Source organism: Rutidosis leptorrhynchoides, chromosome 2, assembly GCF_046630445.1.
Source record: "Rutidosis leptorrhynchoides isolate AG116_Rl617_1_P2 chromosome 2, CSIRO_AGI_Rlap_v1, whole genome shotgun sequence".
Taxonomy (NCBI): Eukaryota; Viridiplantae; Streptophyta; class Magnoliopsida; order Asterales; family Asteraceae; genus Rutidosis; species Rutidosis leptorrhynchoides.
Genome location: NC_092334.1, coordinates 164,178,016 through 164,193,431, shown reverse-complemented (window position 1 = coordinate 164,193,431; position 15,416 = coordinate 164,178,016). Strand labels below are relative to the sequence as shown.

The 15,416-nt window shown below is 31.9% G+C and overlaps 1 protein-coding gene across 1 annotated transcript; it reads right to left on the bottom strand.

The window, feature by feature from the left end:
* Window positions 1–963: 963 nt before the first annotated feature.
* LOC139888407 (uncharacterized) lies at window positions 964–1,706 on the bottom strand. The gene is made up of 2 exons (XM_071871416.1): window positions 1,583–1,706; window positions 964–1,529 (listed from the first exon to the last, which is right to left on the bottom strand). The coding sequence occupies exons 1-2, from the start codon at window positions 1,704–1,706 to the stop codon at window positions 964–966; spliced, it is 690 nt and encodes a 229-aa protein (XP_071727517.1).
* Window positions 1,707–15,416: the final 13,710 nt, after the last annotated feature.

Below are 15,416 nucleotides of genomic sequence, written 5' to 3'. Positions count from 1 at the left end.
GTGGAACGAATCGGATTTACCAACAAACTAAACTACATGAATAGGACTAGTTGCCTATATATGTGTGAAATCAACCTGAATTCAATAAAATACCACATATACAATAAATCAATTCGTGTAACAAAACAACTCAAATCCGTTCATAAATAAAGGTTACGATCCAGCACATCAGCTTCTAACTATGTGAATCGCTTCCATCGACGAGCGTCCTGGAATGAAACCGAATTGGTTCTCTGAAACCTTTGTCTCGCGTCGGAGCCTCGTCTCCATCACTCTTTCCCAAAGCTTCATAGTATGACTAGGTAACTTTATGCCTCTATATTTACCACATATTTGCGCATCTCCTTTGTTCTTGTAAATGGGAATAACCTCACCGAGTCTCCATTCCATAGGCATATTTGCTCTTCTAAACGTCGTGTTGAAAAGGTTTGTCAACCATCTAACCCCATCGCCTCCTAGGCACTTCCACGCCTCAATCGGAATTTGGTTCGGTCCTACTGCTTTGTTTCTCCCCATCTTTCGTAAGGCCAATCTAACTTTCTCCCGGTTAATCCTCGTGCAGAAACAGTTTTTTTGAAGCTCCCGAACCTCGTGGGGTTCATCGTTCCGCTCTGGTCTTTCCCTACCGAAAAGGGATGCAAAATATTCTTCCTATCTTTTCCTAATAAGATCTTCTCTCACTATACTCTGACCCGCTACATCCTTAATATATTTGATGTTACCTAAGTCCCTGCTTCTTCGCTCTCTAGCTTTGGCTATCCTATATATGTCATTAGCTCCCTCTTTAGAGTCTAGTTTCCTATATCAATCTTCATATGCTTTGTCTTTTGCAATTGCTACGGCCTTCTTTGCTTCTCTTTTAGCTTCTTTATATCTTTCTTCTACCCTAATTCTCTCTTCAGGTGACCCTTCTCCAAGAGTAATGAGCTCCCTAAACCTCGCCTGCTTTAACGCGACTTTCGTTTAGACATCGTCACTAAGCCACCACGACTCTCTTCTACTCTTGTGGGCTCTCGATGACCCTATAGCCATTCCTAAGGTCTCTTTTGCCACATCTCTGATAGTGGATGCCATGCGATTCCATATCTGGTCTGCATCAGTAGGGTCAGCGTTATCCCCTTCTACACTCAATCTATCAACAACATTCGCTCTAAAAGTCTCCGCGTTCGCTCCATAGAGGTTCTTCCAAAGGATTCTAGGTTGTACAACCCTAACCCTCCTGCCAACCCTTCCCCTAGTGACTAGGTCCATGACCAGCAATCTGTGCTGGGAGGAGCACGTCAAAGCTGGAAGGACCTTACAGTCCCTACAGGTCCTAAGTTCCCCTTTACGAAGAAGCAAAAAGTCAATCTGGGTGCTACGACCCCCGCTATGGAAAGTGGCTAGCTGAGCATCCCTCTTCTTAAAGAAAGAGTTTGCTACCACCAACTCGTGGGCAATGTCAAACTCAAGAATTGAGTGCCCCTCTTCATTTTTAGGACCAAACCCAAAGCCCCCAAGGGCTCCCTCATAACCTTCTGCCTCCACTCCTATATGTCCATTCAGGTCACCACCTATAATCAGTCGATGGTCAGTTGGGCACCCCTCACCACCTTATCTAACGATTCCCAGAAACTCTTCTTTTCCGCATTACCTAAACCCACATGAGGTGCGTATGCACTAATGATCGTGAAAGTCTCCTCCTTAATAATTAAACTAACCGACATAATTCTATCGGTAAACCTGCCCACGTCAACAATGTTATCTTTATGTATTTTTCCTAAGAAGATACCAACCCCGTTCCGTGCTATCCTAGAACCCGAGTACCACTACTTATAGTCCTGAATCTCTATCACCTCTTCACCCTTCCATCTAGTCTCTTGAACACACACTATGTCTACATTACTCTTAAGAAAGGTATCAACGAGCTCAATCCTCTTACCAGTCAAGGTTCCTATATTCCAACTACCCACTCTAATCTTACCATGGGTGGCTATCCTACAACCTCCTCAACATACCCATTTTGACATAAGTCCCAAAAACGCCCAAAAATCACTAACGGCTAGTGATTATATTTCCAAAACACCAATTAATACCTAAATCAAGTATTTACACACTTGATTCACCAAAACTTGACTAAAAACTTATTTTGACACCAAAACAAAGTCAACACCCAATTTGACTAGCAAACATATTCTTAAGAACATCAAAATCACTAACAAACTTACAACCTAGTGATGTAACACCCAAACCATGACAAATACTTCCAAATTCGCCATTAAACCCTAAACCCACAATAATCGGGTTTACTTACACATTACATACAACAAAACCCCCAATTTAATGAGAAATAGGGTTTATAACCCAACACTAACTCAAACCCTAACACAAAACAAGAATCAAACACTTAAATTCGAATTCGAGACTTATCACTACAATCAAAACGTAGCTAAGAGCAAGAGGACCAACTTTAATTCTTGCGCTTTCACCCGATTCGAGCTTCTTCTTCCTCGATTGAGCTCTCTCTCTAAAAATGGGTTTCTCTCATGTGACGACCCGGAAATTTCCGACCAAATTTAAACTTAACCTTTATATGTTTCCAACACGATAAGCAGAATTTATAATGTTGAATCTCAAAAAGTTTGGAACTACATTCATGTTATCAATTACCCTTTGACCGTGTTCGACGATTCACGAACAATTATATGTATATAGATATGTATATATAATATATAATATTAACTAAAAACATTAACAAAGTATTAGATATATGATACTTTACATGAACGTATTTGTTTCGATATATTTATCGACATAATTAAGAGATAATATCAAATGATTGAATTATCAGATACAATATGATATGATTACGGGCCTATGTTATGAGGTCCACTGTGATTTAAGAAATCTATTCTTTTTGACAACATTCGGAAAATGGTAAAGTGATTTATAAGTAAGAACAAATGTGTCAATTAACGGGAACTAGACAAGGGTTACTGGAAATTCCTGTTTAATATTCAAGGCATGTTTTATAATATTTTCCTCGTGACCTTGATAAGATAACTATGTTAACTTTCATTTTATTTAATATGAAAGTAAGAACGTGGAGTGTAAATAACTTAGATGTTGGATATCGACAAGTTAAGTAACCCGACATTTTTCATTAAGATGATTTCATACGTTTATTTAACCTTTGGACTTTATCCCATGCTTCACCAACAGGCTGTAATTTAAAAACTTGAAACCTATTATGAATATATATAATTCTACTTTTCTAAAATGTTTTATGATATAACGATTTAAATTAATATTATATATATTTATACGCGTATTATACGTACATAGTTTTATACTTTTACTATACTTTAACTTTACCTTTACTTTACTTTTACTTTACTTTAACTTTAATAATTCATACTTTAATAATTCACTTTAATAATTCATACTTTAATAATTCACTTTAATAATTCATACTTTAATAATTCACTTTAATAATTCATACTTTAATAATTCACTTTAATAATTCAAAAATCTATTATAAATAGAATTCAATAGGTTTCATTATTTCATAGAAACTTGAAAATATATTTCTCTAAACTCTCTCAATCGAATTACATATATATTTACTTAGTATTATTTCAAGATATTATTAGTATACATAAAATACTACGACGGAGTTATATTCAGACGATTTCAAAATAAGTTTTCAAACGGGATAGAGCTAAGGAAATTATGGGTTATAGCTATGGAGGTTATGGGTATTGTTCGAGGGTATTGCTCGTGAGGTCAACCTAACGTTTATCATTTTCGTTGCGTCTACGTACTTTCCTGCAATATTGAATCACAATATTGATATGTGAGCATTCATATCTTATCTTTTATATATTAATAGTGTATCCCTGACTAGTGCTCGAGTATATATGATTATGCATGTTTGTATGCTTAGTTTCGTCGTTAAATAGTTTATAATAAATCACGAATTTGATACATATGCTACTGAGATAAGGTATATGATATGCATGTCGTTGAAAAGCTAAAGAAAAATTAATAACTTTTCATTTAGAAATTGTGTGGTTTCGATGAACGGATTAAAAGATCTGGTCAACTGAATTATCATTAATTTTAATATTATTATTAAAACGATTATTATAATTGTTATCAGTTGATGTTATTACTAAAATTATCTTTATTACTAAAAATTAATATTTTTATTGAAACTATCATTTTATTATTTTTATCATTATTATTATTATCAATATTATTTTATCAAATAAATATGCGTACAAAGATATTTTTACCACACGTAATATAATTACATTAATAATACATACCACTATATTTTTATGATATTAAGTGAATTTTATAAATTTTATTACTTGAGATATATAAAAGTATATTTTTATCATATATGAATTTTAATATAAATTTTTATTTATTAATAAATGACTTGTATTATTTAGTATAATAAGATCTGATAAATATATTTAAATATATAAAACGAATATATATAAGTTATATAATAAACATGTATAGATTTTGGAAGTCATTTTGGGTCAAGTTGACTTTTGTTGACTTTTGCATGTCGGTCTCGAGCATTAGGATTGTGATACACTACGACTTGACCTAAATTGTTAGACAGATATTGACCAACATATAAATATATATACTTAATATACGTTCGTGAATCCGAGACAAACCCTGCACTTGTTCAGTGCCGTCATATACATAATTGCTACGAAATACAGTATTGTGAGTTTCATTACTCCCTTTTTATATATATTTTTGGACTGAGAATACATGCACTGTTTTATAACTGTTTTACGAAATGGACACAAGTACTAAAAACATATTCTACGTTGAGTTGTACCACTTTTCATATTTTTCCCTTATAGCTTGGTAACTAATATTTACATGTTGTAAGAGCATGTAAGCGCGAATCCTCTTGATAGATCTATCGGGTTTGACAACCCCAACCGGGCTAGTCGCTCTAGTATCGTAAACGGTTGTATAGTACTTCATTTGGTACAGTGTAGGGAGATTTCATAATAAAGGGAATATGCCACATTAATTGTTAAGTATGGTTACCGAAGCACTCAACAACGTATAGAATACTTTTATACACTTGCGAGTGTACGAATATTTATGGAAACTGAAATCTTGTGTTCTATTACTATTACAGAAATGATTGATTATGATAAAGTAATGAACTCACCAACCTTTTGGTTGACACTTTAAAGCATGTTTATTCTCAGGTATTAAAGAAATCTTTCGCTGTGCATTAGCTCATTTTAAGGATATTACTTGGAGTCATTCATGACATACTTTGAAAGACGTTGCATTCGAGTCGTTGAGTTCATCAAGATTAATATTAAGTCAATAATAGTTGGATGTAATATGAAATGGTATGCATGCCGTCAATTTTTGATGTAAAGAAAGTTTGTCTTTTAAAAACGAATGCAATGTTTGTAAAATGTATCATATAGAGGTCAAATACCTCGCGATGTAATCAACTATTGTGATTCGTTTATTATGTATATGAACGGGTCCTTTCATCTCACTAGGGTAGTGATATCGGGCAAAAAGTCACGTTTTTACCCCCAATATTGAGCCCTAAAAACCATAAAGTTCCAAACTTTATCGCAAAAATAAATGCTTTGTCGGTTGATTTTGTAGATTAAGTAATTACAAAGGCGATGCAAGAAGAATTAAGTAAAACGGAGCTAAAACGAAGAATCTAGAGCGAAAACGGTGAAAGACAAGAAAACAAGTTACGATCCAGAAAATCAGGCTGACCTGGCAAGCCAAACGGCCTGCCAACCGGCTTGTCAGGCTCAGAAACGGCCTGTCATACGGCTTTAGCAAACGGGCCAAGCAAACGGCCTGCCTCAGCAAACGGGCTGGCCAAACGGCCTGCCAAACGGGTTGCCAAACGGCCTGCCAGCCGTTTGCAGGTAAATTTCAAGTCTATTTAAAGGGCTTTCTCCATCCATTACAACACACACTCAATTTGTAATTCATTTCATATTTTCAAGCTTTTAGTTAGTTTTTAGTAGTAGTTAGCTTAGCTTTTATTTTTCGGAGGATATCCCGGCGAGTCCCTGCGATCTCGGGCAGATTTCCTTGGCCTTTTCAGGTTTTTATCCAAAACGCTTGTCTTTTGTATTAAACATGTGTTCTTACTTTTTATGTTTAATAATACGTTCCGATATTACCATGATAGCTTAATTAATCTGTATGTTGCCATGGTTAAAGTTTGGGTTAGCGTAATTATGTTAATTTAGTACGATTACTGTTATAATACTGAACTAGGAAGTCTGATAGATTTGTATGCTAGCATCTTAAGGATTGACCAACCTAGGTTGTGATCAGGACTTGTCCACCTATATGAAATTAGCTACTTCATAGGATTAAGTGAAAGGACCCGTTCATATACATTATAAACGATTCACAATAGTTGATTACATTGCGAGGTATTTGACCTCTATATGATACATTTTACAAACATTGCATTCGTTTTTAAAAGACAAACTTTCTTTACATCAAAAATTGACAGGCATGCATACCATTTCATAATATCCACTATCCAACTATAAATTGATTTAATAATAATCTTTGATGAACTCAATGACTCGAATGCAACGTTCTTCGAAATATGCTATGAAAGACTCCAAGTAATATCTTTAAAATGAGCAAATGCACAGCGGAAGATTTCTTTAACACCTGAGAATAAACATGCTTTAAAGTGTCAACCAAAAGGTTGGTGAGTTCATTAGTTTATCATAATCATTTATTTCCATCATTTTAATAGACCACAAGAATTTCATTTTCAGTTCTCATAAATATACGTCCCATGCATAGAGACAAAAATAATCATTCATATGGTGAACACCTGGTAACCGACATTAACTAGATACATATAAGAATATCCCCTATCATTCCGGGATCCTCCTTCGGACATGATATAAATTTCGAAGTACTAAAGCATCCAGTACTTTGGATGGGGTTTGTTAGGCCCAATAGATCTATCTTTAGGATTCGCGTCAATTAGGGTGTCTGTTCCCTAATTCTTAGATTACCAGACTTAATAAAAAGGGGCATATTCGATTTTGATAATTCAACCATAGAATGTAGTTTCACGTACTTGTGTCTATTTCGTAAAACATTTATAAAAGTTGCGCATGTATTCTCAGCCCAAAAATATAAAGGGTAAAAAGGCAAATGAAACTCACCATACTGTATTTCGTAGTAAAAATACATATAACGTCATTGAACAAGTGCAAGGTTGGCCTCGGATTCACGAACCTAAATTAATTATATATATTTATATGTTGGTCAATATTTGTCTAACAAATTAGGTCAAGTCATAGTGTACCACAATCCTAATGCTCGAGACTAATATGCAAAAGTCAACAAAAGTAAATTTGACTCAAAATAATTTCCAAAAATCTATACATGATTAATATATAGTTTAAATATCGTCATTTTATATTTTTAAATATTTTTAAAAGATTTATTAGAGTAAATAATATAATTTATTTATTAATAAATAAAATTTTATATTAAATTTATATAATAAAATATACTTTTATATATATTAAGTAATAAAATTTATAGGGTTCATTTAATATCATAAAGATAATATGATAGTTATTATTAAAGTTAGTTATTACACGTAGTAAAATATGTTTGTATCACATATTTATTTGATAAAATAATATCTATAATGATAGTAAGTAAAAGTTGTATTATTTTGTAATAATAATTATTATTATAAAAATATCAATATTTATAATTACTAAGATGACATTATGATAAAACGATAATTCTAATTATGATAACTTTAATATTTACGATAATTTTTAATATTATCTTTAAAATAATAATTCTATTTAAAATAATAATAATAATGATATTTTATAGTAACAATGACATTTCTATTAAAATGATAATTTTTGTTAAAATGATAGTTTTAATACTAACGATACTTTTAATAATAATAGTAATGATAAAAATAATAAGAACGATAATTTTATCTAAATTAATATCTTATAATATTTTAATTTTATCATGATACTCTTACTCATTATTTCATAATCGTTTCGTTTAATAGCTTTTAATCGTCTTTTATATCGTGTTCATAATAATGATAATAATAGTAATCAAAATATTTAGGTGTTACAATTATTTGTTTTAATTACACTAATATTAATAATGATAGTTACTATAATATTATTAACGATAATACTAATAATTATCTTAATGATAATATAGTAATAATAATAATAACAATAACAATAACCATTTTTAAATAATGATATATATATATATTAATAATGATAATAATAATAATAATACTAATAATAATAATAATAATAATAATAATAATAATAATAATAATAATGATAATTGGATAATAATAATAATAATACTAATTATAAATTTAACGATAATAACGATAGTAATAAAAAAAAACAATTTTTAATGATAAATCCCTTTTATTGATAAAGATAATAATAATGATAATAATAAGATAAAACTAGAACGACGATAAAAACGACGATAATAATAATCATTTTTAATAAAAATATCGAAAATTCAATTGATTATAACTTCTAATCCGTTCATCGAAACCATTCGATATCTAAAGGAAAAGTTCTTAATTTTTCGCTAGCTTTCCAAGGACATGCATATCTTATACCTTATCTCAACCGCAAGTGTAACTAATTCAAGATTCAACCTAACCTGTCTAAGGGCAATATCAAAAGTACAAGCATGCATAATCCTAAATACTCGAGCACTAGTCAGGGATACACTATTAGTATGTAAAAGTTAAATTATGAGTACTCACGTATCAATATTGAAATTCAAATATTGCAGGAAAGGTACGTAGACACAACGGAAATGATAAACACTATATTGACCTCACGAGCATACCCATGAACCATACTCAATCACCTCCATAGCTATAACCCATAATTTCCTTAATCCTATCCTACTCGAAAAACAATTTCGAAATCACTCGGACAACACTCCGTCGTAATATTTTATGTATACTAATAATATCTTGAAATAATACGGAGTAAATATATATATGTAAATCGATTGAGAGAGTTTAGAGAAAAATATTTTCAAGTTTCTATGAAATAATGAAACCTATTGAATTCTATTTATAATAGATTTTTGAATTATTAAAGTGAATTTTTAAAGTATGAATTATTAAAGTGAATTATTAAAGTATGAATTATTAAAGTGAATTATTAAAGTATGAATTATTAAAGTGAATTATTAAAGTATGAATTATTAAAGTGAATTATTAAAGTTAAAGTAAAGTAAAAATAAAGTAAAGGTAAAGTTTAAGTATAGTAAAAGTATAAAACTATGTACGTATTATACGCGTATAAATATATATAATATTAATTTAATTCGTTATATATATTTAATAAAATAAAATATAAATATCATTATCTTTATCATACTAGTTAAGTAATGAGTTGTCAAAAGTGATTCTAGATATTTATAAAAGTTATATACATTTTAATAATAAAGTTCTTTTTAAACTGAAAACGTTTTTGTACGTTTGAAACTAAATAGATCAATCGAGTCTTTATGAGATTCAATCTTCCACTATCCTTTGTCTAGTTCTCAATGATTGACAATTTGTTCTTATTTATAAATTACTTTACCATTTTCCGAATATTGTTAAAATGGAAAGATTTCTCAAATCAACGTGGGCCTTTCAACAGAGACTTGTAATCATAATTTAATATATCTGATAATTCAATCATTTGATCTTATCTTCTAATTCCATTGATAAACATTTTGAAACAGATACAATCATATAAAGTATTTAATCTAATATTTTGTTTACGTTTCAAGTTATAATATATATACACATATACATATATAATCATATTCGTTTAATGGTTCGTGAATCGTTGGAACTTGGTCGAGGTTGAATGAATGTATGAACATAGTTTAAAATTCTTGAAATTTAACTTAACAAATATTGCTTATTGTGTCGGAAACATATAAAGATTAAAGTTTAAATTTGGTTGGAAATTTCCGGGTTGTCACAGTACCTACCCGTTAAAGAAATTTCGTCCCGAAATTTAAGTGGAAAGGTCGTGAATGATAATAAGTATGTTTTCATGATACATACGGGCTGAAAATTAGAGTTTTATCATCAGCGAATAATTTGGATAAACAATCCATTTATATGAAGAGTACAAATGAAGCTAACATAGAAGAGTGAAATGAGTAAGTGTAGATTCATCTTATCATTTGACGTAGATATGATTGATTCCCAGATTTCAAGGGATTTGAAGAAAATCTTCTTAATAAGATTTGACTCTCCGGTAATCAAGGAAATTAGGATCCGCTTTAAATGCGATCGTCCATTTTAATTATTCTGTCGGAGATTTTCTTATAAATTCACCTCCTTCGTTTCCTTACAACTCACACCTTCTGTTGATGCATTTTATGCAAGTCCCTAGACATCTACCCACGTCCATTGCAGGTACAACAGTTTACAGGCCACCGTGATTGCTCATTATTATCCTGTGTTTGTATGTGGTTACAGGAACTGCAGGAACGAGATTTAGATGTTTGACTATGTTAGACTTAGTCAGACGTAGAAGTGAAGCCTCACTAGTACAGCTGACAGGCTCATACGCACGGTTGATGCTGAGCTAAGTCACAATTACAACCTAAATGAGAAGACACGAGTGAGTGATCACCCGTACGGCTGATGAAGCCAACTCGTACGTGTGATGAATGAATCGTATGGGTGAGTCAACAGCAGGGGTATATAAAGTCTTATGTTCTTCATTTTAGGTTAAGCCTCTTATTTGTTACACACACTCAGATCTAGTGAGCTCCTCCGATTCTCTCTCAGTCCAAATCACCCATGTGGTGAATAATAGCTCTAGGTGTTGATCTAATCACACTTGATTTAGTTGTGGTTTGACTAAATTAATCAAAAAAAAAAAACTTAACCTATTCACTAGAGGGTTTGATTCACTTATTCTGCCATTGTGTGAGTTAAATCTGTTGATTTCTAAGTTCCTAGTCATGTTTCATCACCTTCTATTCTTTCCCCCTCAACTCATATTTTAAAGTATTCATCAATATGCTCCATCCAGCTCTGATTCTCGATATACTTCTAACTTTCATATCGGTTATTCTTCTTTTTCATCTACCGCCGGAAGAATCTATTTACTTCTACTATACTCTTGGGTTTATAGTGTTTCTAGTTCTCCCGTGTCTTTATATTGCTATATGCATCGATATATGGTTTATAATTTCTGGTTTGTCGTTGGGCTTTATATGTTCCCTTATATTTCAAAGTCTCTGCTTCTGTCTTCTATAATCATTATCATTCACAGTTAATGCTCTCTTTTATTTGCTGCAATTTATACCCCAATTTCTATTTCGGAGTTTTGTCCTTTCGTTTCTTCTTCTTGCGATTAAGCACCGCTTGTAATGGTCCAGAATTCACAGATATGAATTTCGGAATGAACATTGTTAATGTTCTAGGAAGGAAATTGTGATGGCACGATCTTGACTTGTCAAATTACTAGAATACCTTGGGAAAGGCCGAATCATCAAGAAATATTTTCTTGATATTTTAGAGGTTAAATAGAATACAAGAGTCGTATAACATGGCACATGATGATGTTATGATCTGTGAATCATCACGTTCCATTTAAAAACTCAGCATGACTTACTGTAATATAATCACATTGATCAAGTGTTATTATATTATACTAATTCATGCTTCAGTTCTCAACACTACTTCAAAATATTCCTATTTTAAACTTGAATCTTTCAGAATTTAGAAATTAAAATAGTTTCTTTTATAATGTAATACAGATAGCGCGAAGAGGTAAATGATTTCAAATAAGAAAAATTAAGAAAATATCTTCAGAAATATGGAGGATATTTATAATGAAAGATATGATGATATTTTAGAATTTCTAATATCAGAGGATGATGAAGAATATTGTCCGCAGGGGTTTAGAGTCAGGAGCAAGGTATTCGTTAATGACTTCAGCAGGTACTGAATCATTTGGATCCTTTAAAGTCAGGTTCAGTCTTTGTAATTTGTCCACAGCCTCCTTCCTACTTTGCTCAATCCGTTTTCCAGTTCCAAAACTTCTCTTTTTCTGCGCTTTGCCAGCACACTTCATCATTATCATCCAGCTTTTACCATTTAAAGTCGTTTATAGTGTTTGCTGCTTCATCATCATTTTTTCCATTTTCGGAGAACCAATTCGTAGTTCGGAGTGTTTTTCAGAAACTTCACATTCAAATTAAGTCCAGAAGATAGACGTTATATATACACATATAACTGTTGGCGCAGACATGCTGCAAGATTTCAAAATACTGATTGCTAATTCCCAATGATTCGTATGGCAATTCTCATTACAAGATGCGAATGAGTAAATGATGGGGTTTTAATGAATAATTATGATGACTTTTTGGAGAGGCTAAAGTCAAAGGGTAATGAAGTTGTTGGTACGTCTGCTAATAATATGGTGGAATGTAAAAGGTTCCCTGGTAACGATGGTGTATATCTCAAGGTTATAATAAGGTTAGTCTGACTGAAAAGTCGAAGTTGACTTGCTGGAGCTGTGACAAAACTGGCTACTTTGAATAGGAGTCGCAAAGTTATTTTTGCTAATAAATGCCAAAGAATCTGACGCGGATACGTTGTTTAAACTTGTACTTTGGTTTCAAGAGTTTTTCGGGTACATAACTGTGGGTAACATGTGGTTGGCTCATCATTCGAAGTGTCTTCAGAAATTTTCGAAGGGTTTGAACACAGATTGTAATCGTTAACATACATTTGATGTTCTAACACAGTTTTGAAGTCAAAATATAGCTTGTGAAAGATGTAATGATCTAAGAGTGATGATTTTGGTCATATCTCAAGTTAAATTTTGAGATTTCAAAATCAGAATATGTAATTAAATTTTGAATGAGTATGGTTGTTTTGATTTCTATAAAAGAATGTATATTGTTGTGAAAGTAGGGAGTATAATGGATGATTTGCTGAATCAGATTTGAAGAATGTAACATATTAATTGTGAATTTATATATCTCTCGGGTATTACCTACCCGTTAAAAAAAATTTCACAATTAATATTTTGTACAAAAGAATTTTATTACAGTCTTTATGAAAATATATATATGTATATTTTCTTCAGATGTAACATAGATTTAATGAGTTAATGTTAAATTAAACTCATTTGATTTACGGTTGAAACTAGAATTGAATAATCCATAAAGGCTTTAAAAAGTACATAACTTTTACGCAGTATTTCTTTAATGACATTGAAATTATGAATCAATACTTCGTTATTTGTTGATGTATGGTGTTCGGTTCGTGGAATTCTTGTTAATTTCACAAAGTACGAATGATGTTATCTGAAAAGTTTCGGGTACATTGATGATGAAAGTGTAAAATCAAATATATACTTGATTTATTATGAATTGGAATTTGTTGAATTGCGACAGAGATTGTAGTTAACGCTGGTTAATTTAGGGCCGAAGGACGTACATTATTGCATATTTGTAATATGAATTAACCGAGTAGTTAAGATTCACACACAATAGCTTAGCACTGAAAGATTTATTTCAATATATATATATATATATATATATATATATATATATATATATATATATATATATATATATATATATATATATATATATATATATATATATATATAATATACATATAATTTCTTCAGAGGAAATGAGTTAATTCTTCATAACTCGTTAATACAATATAAACGTTATTGATTCGTAATGATGTCCACAGTGATTCTTGAACTGACGGAGTTTGTGATGTTATCGGTGTTGTTGATTCGGATGTTGACTGTACTGACGATGCTGGTAACGCTGATGGTACTATTGATGTTGTTGGTAAAGCAAGTTTAGCTTGTTAATCACACACCATTTTTGTCAGGGTTTCTACTCTTCCTTCCATCATTTTGGTTCGCTTAACTGATTTATGGTTAGGGCTAGATTAGATAATCTCTAAGACTTTAGAGATTACATAATCGCAGCAGAATGTTTCTCCAATGAAGTTATGAATTAATACTTCGTCAGTTATTGTTGTTGGTACTCCTTGGTATCTATGGTGCGTATGACATTGATGCTCGTGGGACAGATTGTGAAGTTGAGGTTTACGACGCGGTTGTGGTTGGAGGTGGTAATGGTACTGTTGGCGTTGATGATGGTGGTACTGGTTATGCTGCTGATGCTGCTGCTGGTGTTTGTAATCTCTGCACCATATTCTCCAAAGCCACTACCCGAGCGCGAAGCTCGTTGACTTCTTCTATTACACCGGGGTGATTGTCGGTTCGGACGAGCGGATAAATAAAATCTAAAATTTGATGTAATATATAATCGTGACGAGATACTCTGGAAATGAGCGAGAAAATGGTGTTTCGGACAGGTTCGCCGGTAAGTGCTTCAGGTTCTTCATCAAGAGGGCAATGTGGTGGATGGAAGGGATCACCTTCTTCTTGTCTCCAATGATTGAGGAGGCTACGAACCCATCCCCAATTCATCCAGAATAGGTGATGACTGATTGGTTGATCTATTCCGGTCACACTGCTTTCGGAGCTTGAATGGGATTCCATTTCGGAATCTGAGTGACTTGAACTGATGACGAATTCCATTTCGTACGATTGGATAAAGGATTTTTTTTTCCGATATGAAATGATTTTGGCTAACGGATGGTATTCTAATTACATAGAATATATATATATATATATATATATATATATATATATATATATATATATATATATATATATATATATATATATATAGATCAAAAGATTTCGTAGATTACGGAGGACTTTGCGGGATATGTCAGGCAAAGTTTAAAGTAACAGATACGATAAGATATGATTTAGCAGATATGCTAAGATATGAATTTTTGTCTATACACTATTCATGCAATCAATACAACAAGACGTGTCTTAGACTAAAAATGATAAGCAGGTAATTTCCTGAGGATGATAAGTAGTTAATTTTCGACACAAAATGATAAGAAAAACTTTTGACATGCAGATACGGTCGAAGTCCAGACTCACTAATGCATCTTATCGACTTATCAGTTAGACACACTAATGCAGACTTGGTTCGCTAAGACCACCGCTCTGATACCAACTGAAAGGACCCGTTCATATACATTATAAACGATTCACAATAGTTGATTACATTGCGAGGTATTTGACCTCTATATGATACATTTTACAAACATTGCATTCGTTTTTAAAAGACAAACTTTCTTTACATCAAAAATTGACAGGCATGCATACCATTTCATAATATCCACTATCCAACTATAAATTGATTTAATAATAATCTTTGATGAACTCAATGACTCGAATGCAACGTTCTTCGAAATATGCTAT

Excerpts from the sequence above, each read along its gene's own strand:
- LOC139888407 (XM_071871416.1), bottom strand. The coding sequence starts at position 1,706 with ATGTCGGTTAGTTTAATTATTAAGGAGGAGACTTTCACGATCATTAGT. Across the intron at positions 1,530-1,582 it reads GTTAGATAAGGTGGTGAGGG|GAGTGGAGGCAGAAGGTTAT; the intron begins GTGCCCAACTGA and ends ATGGACATATAG.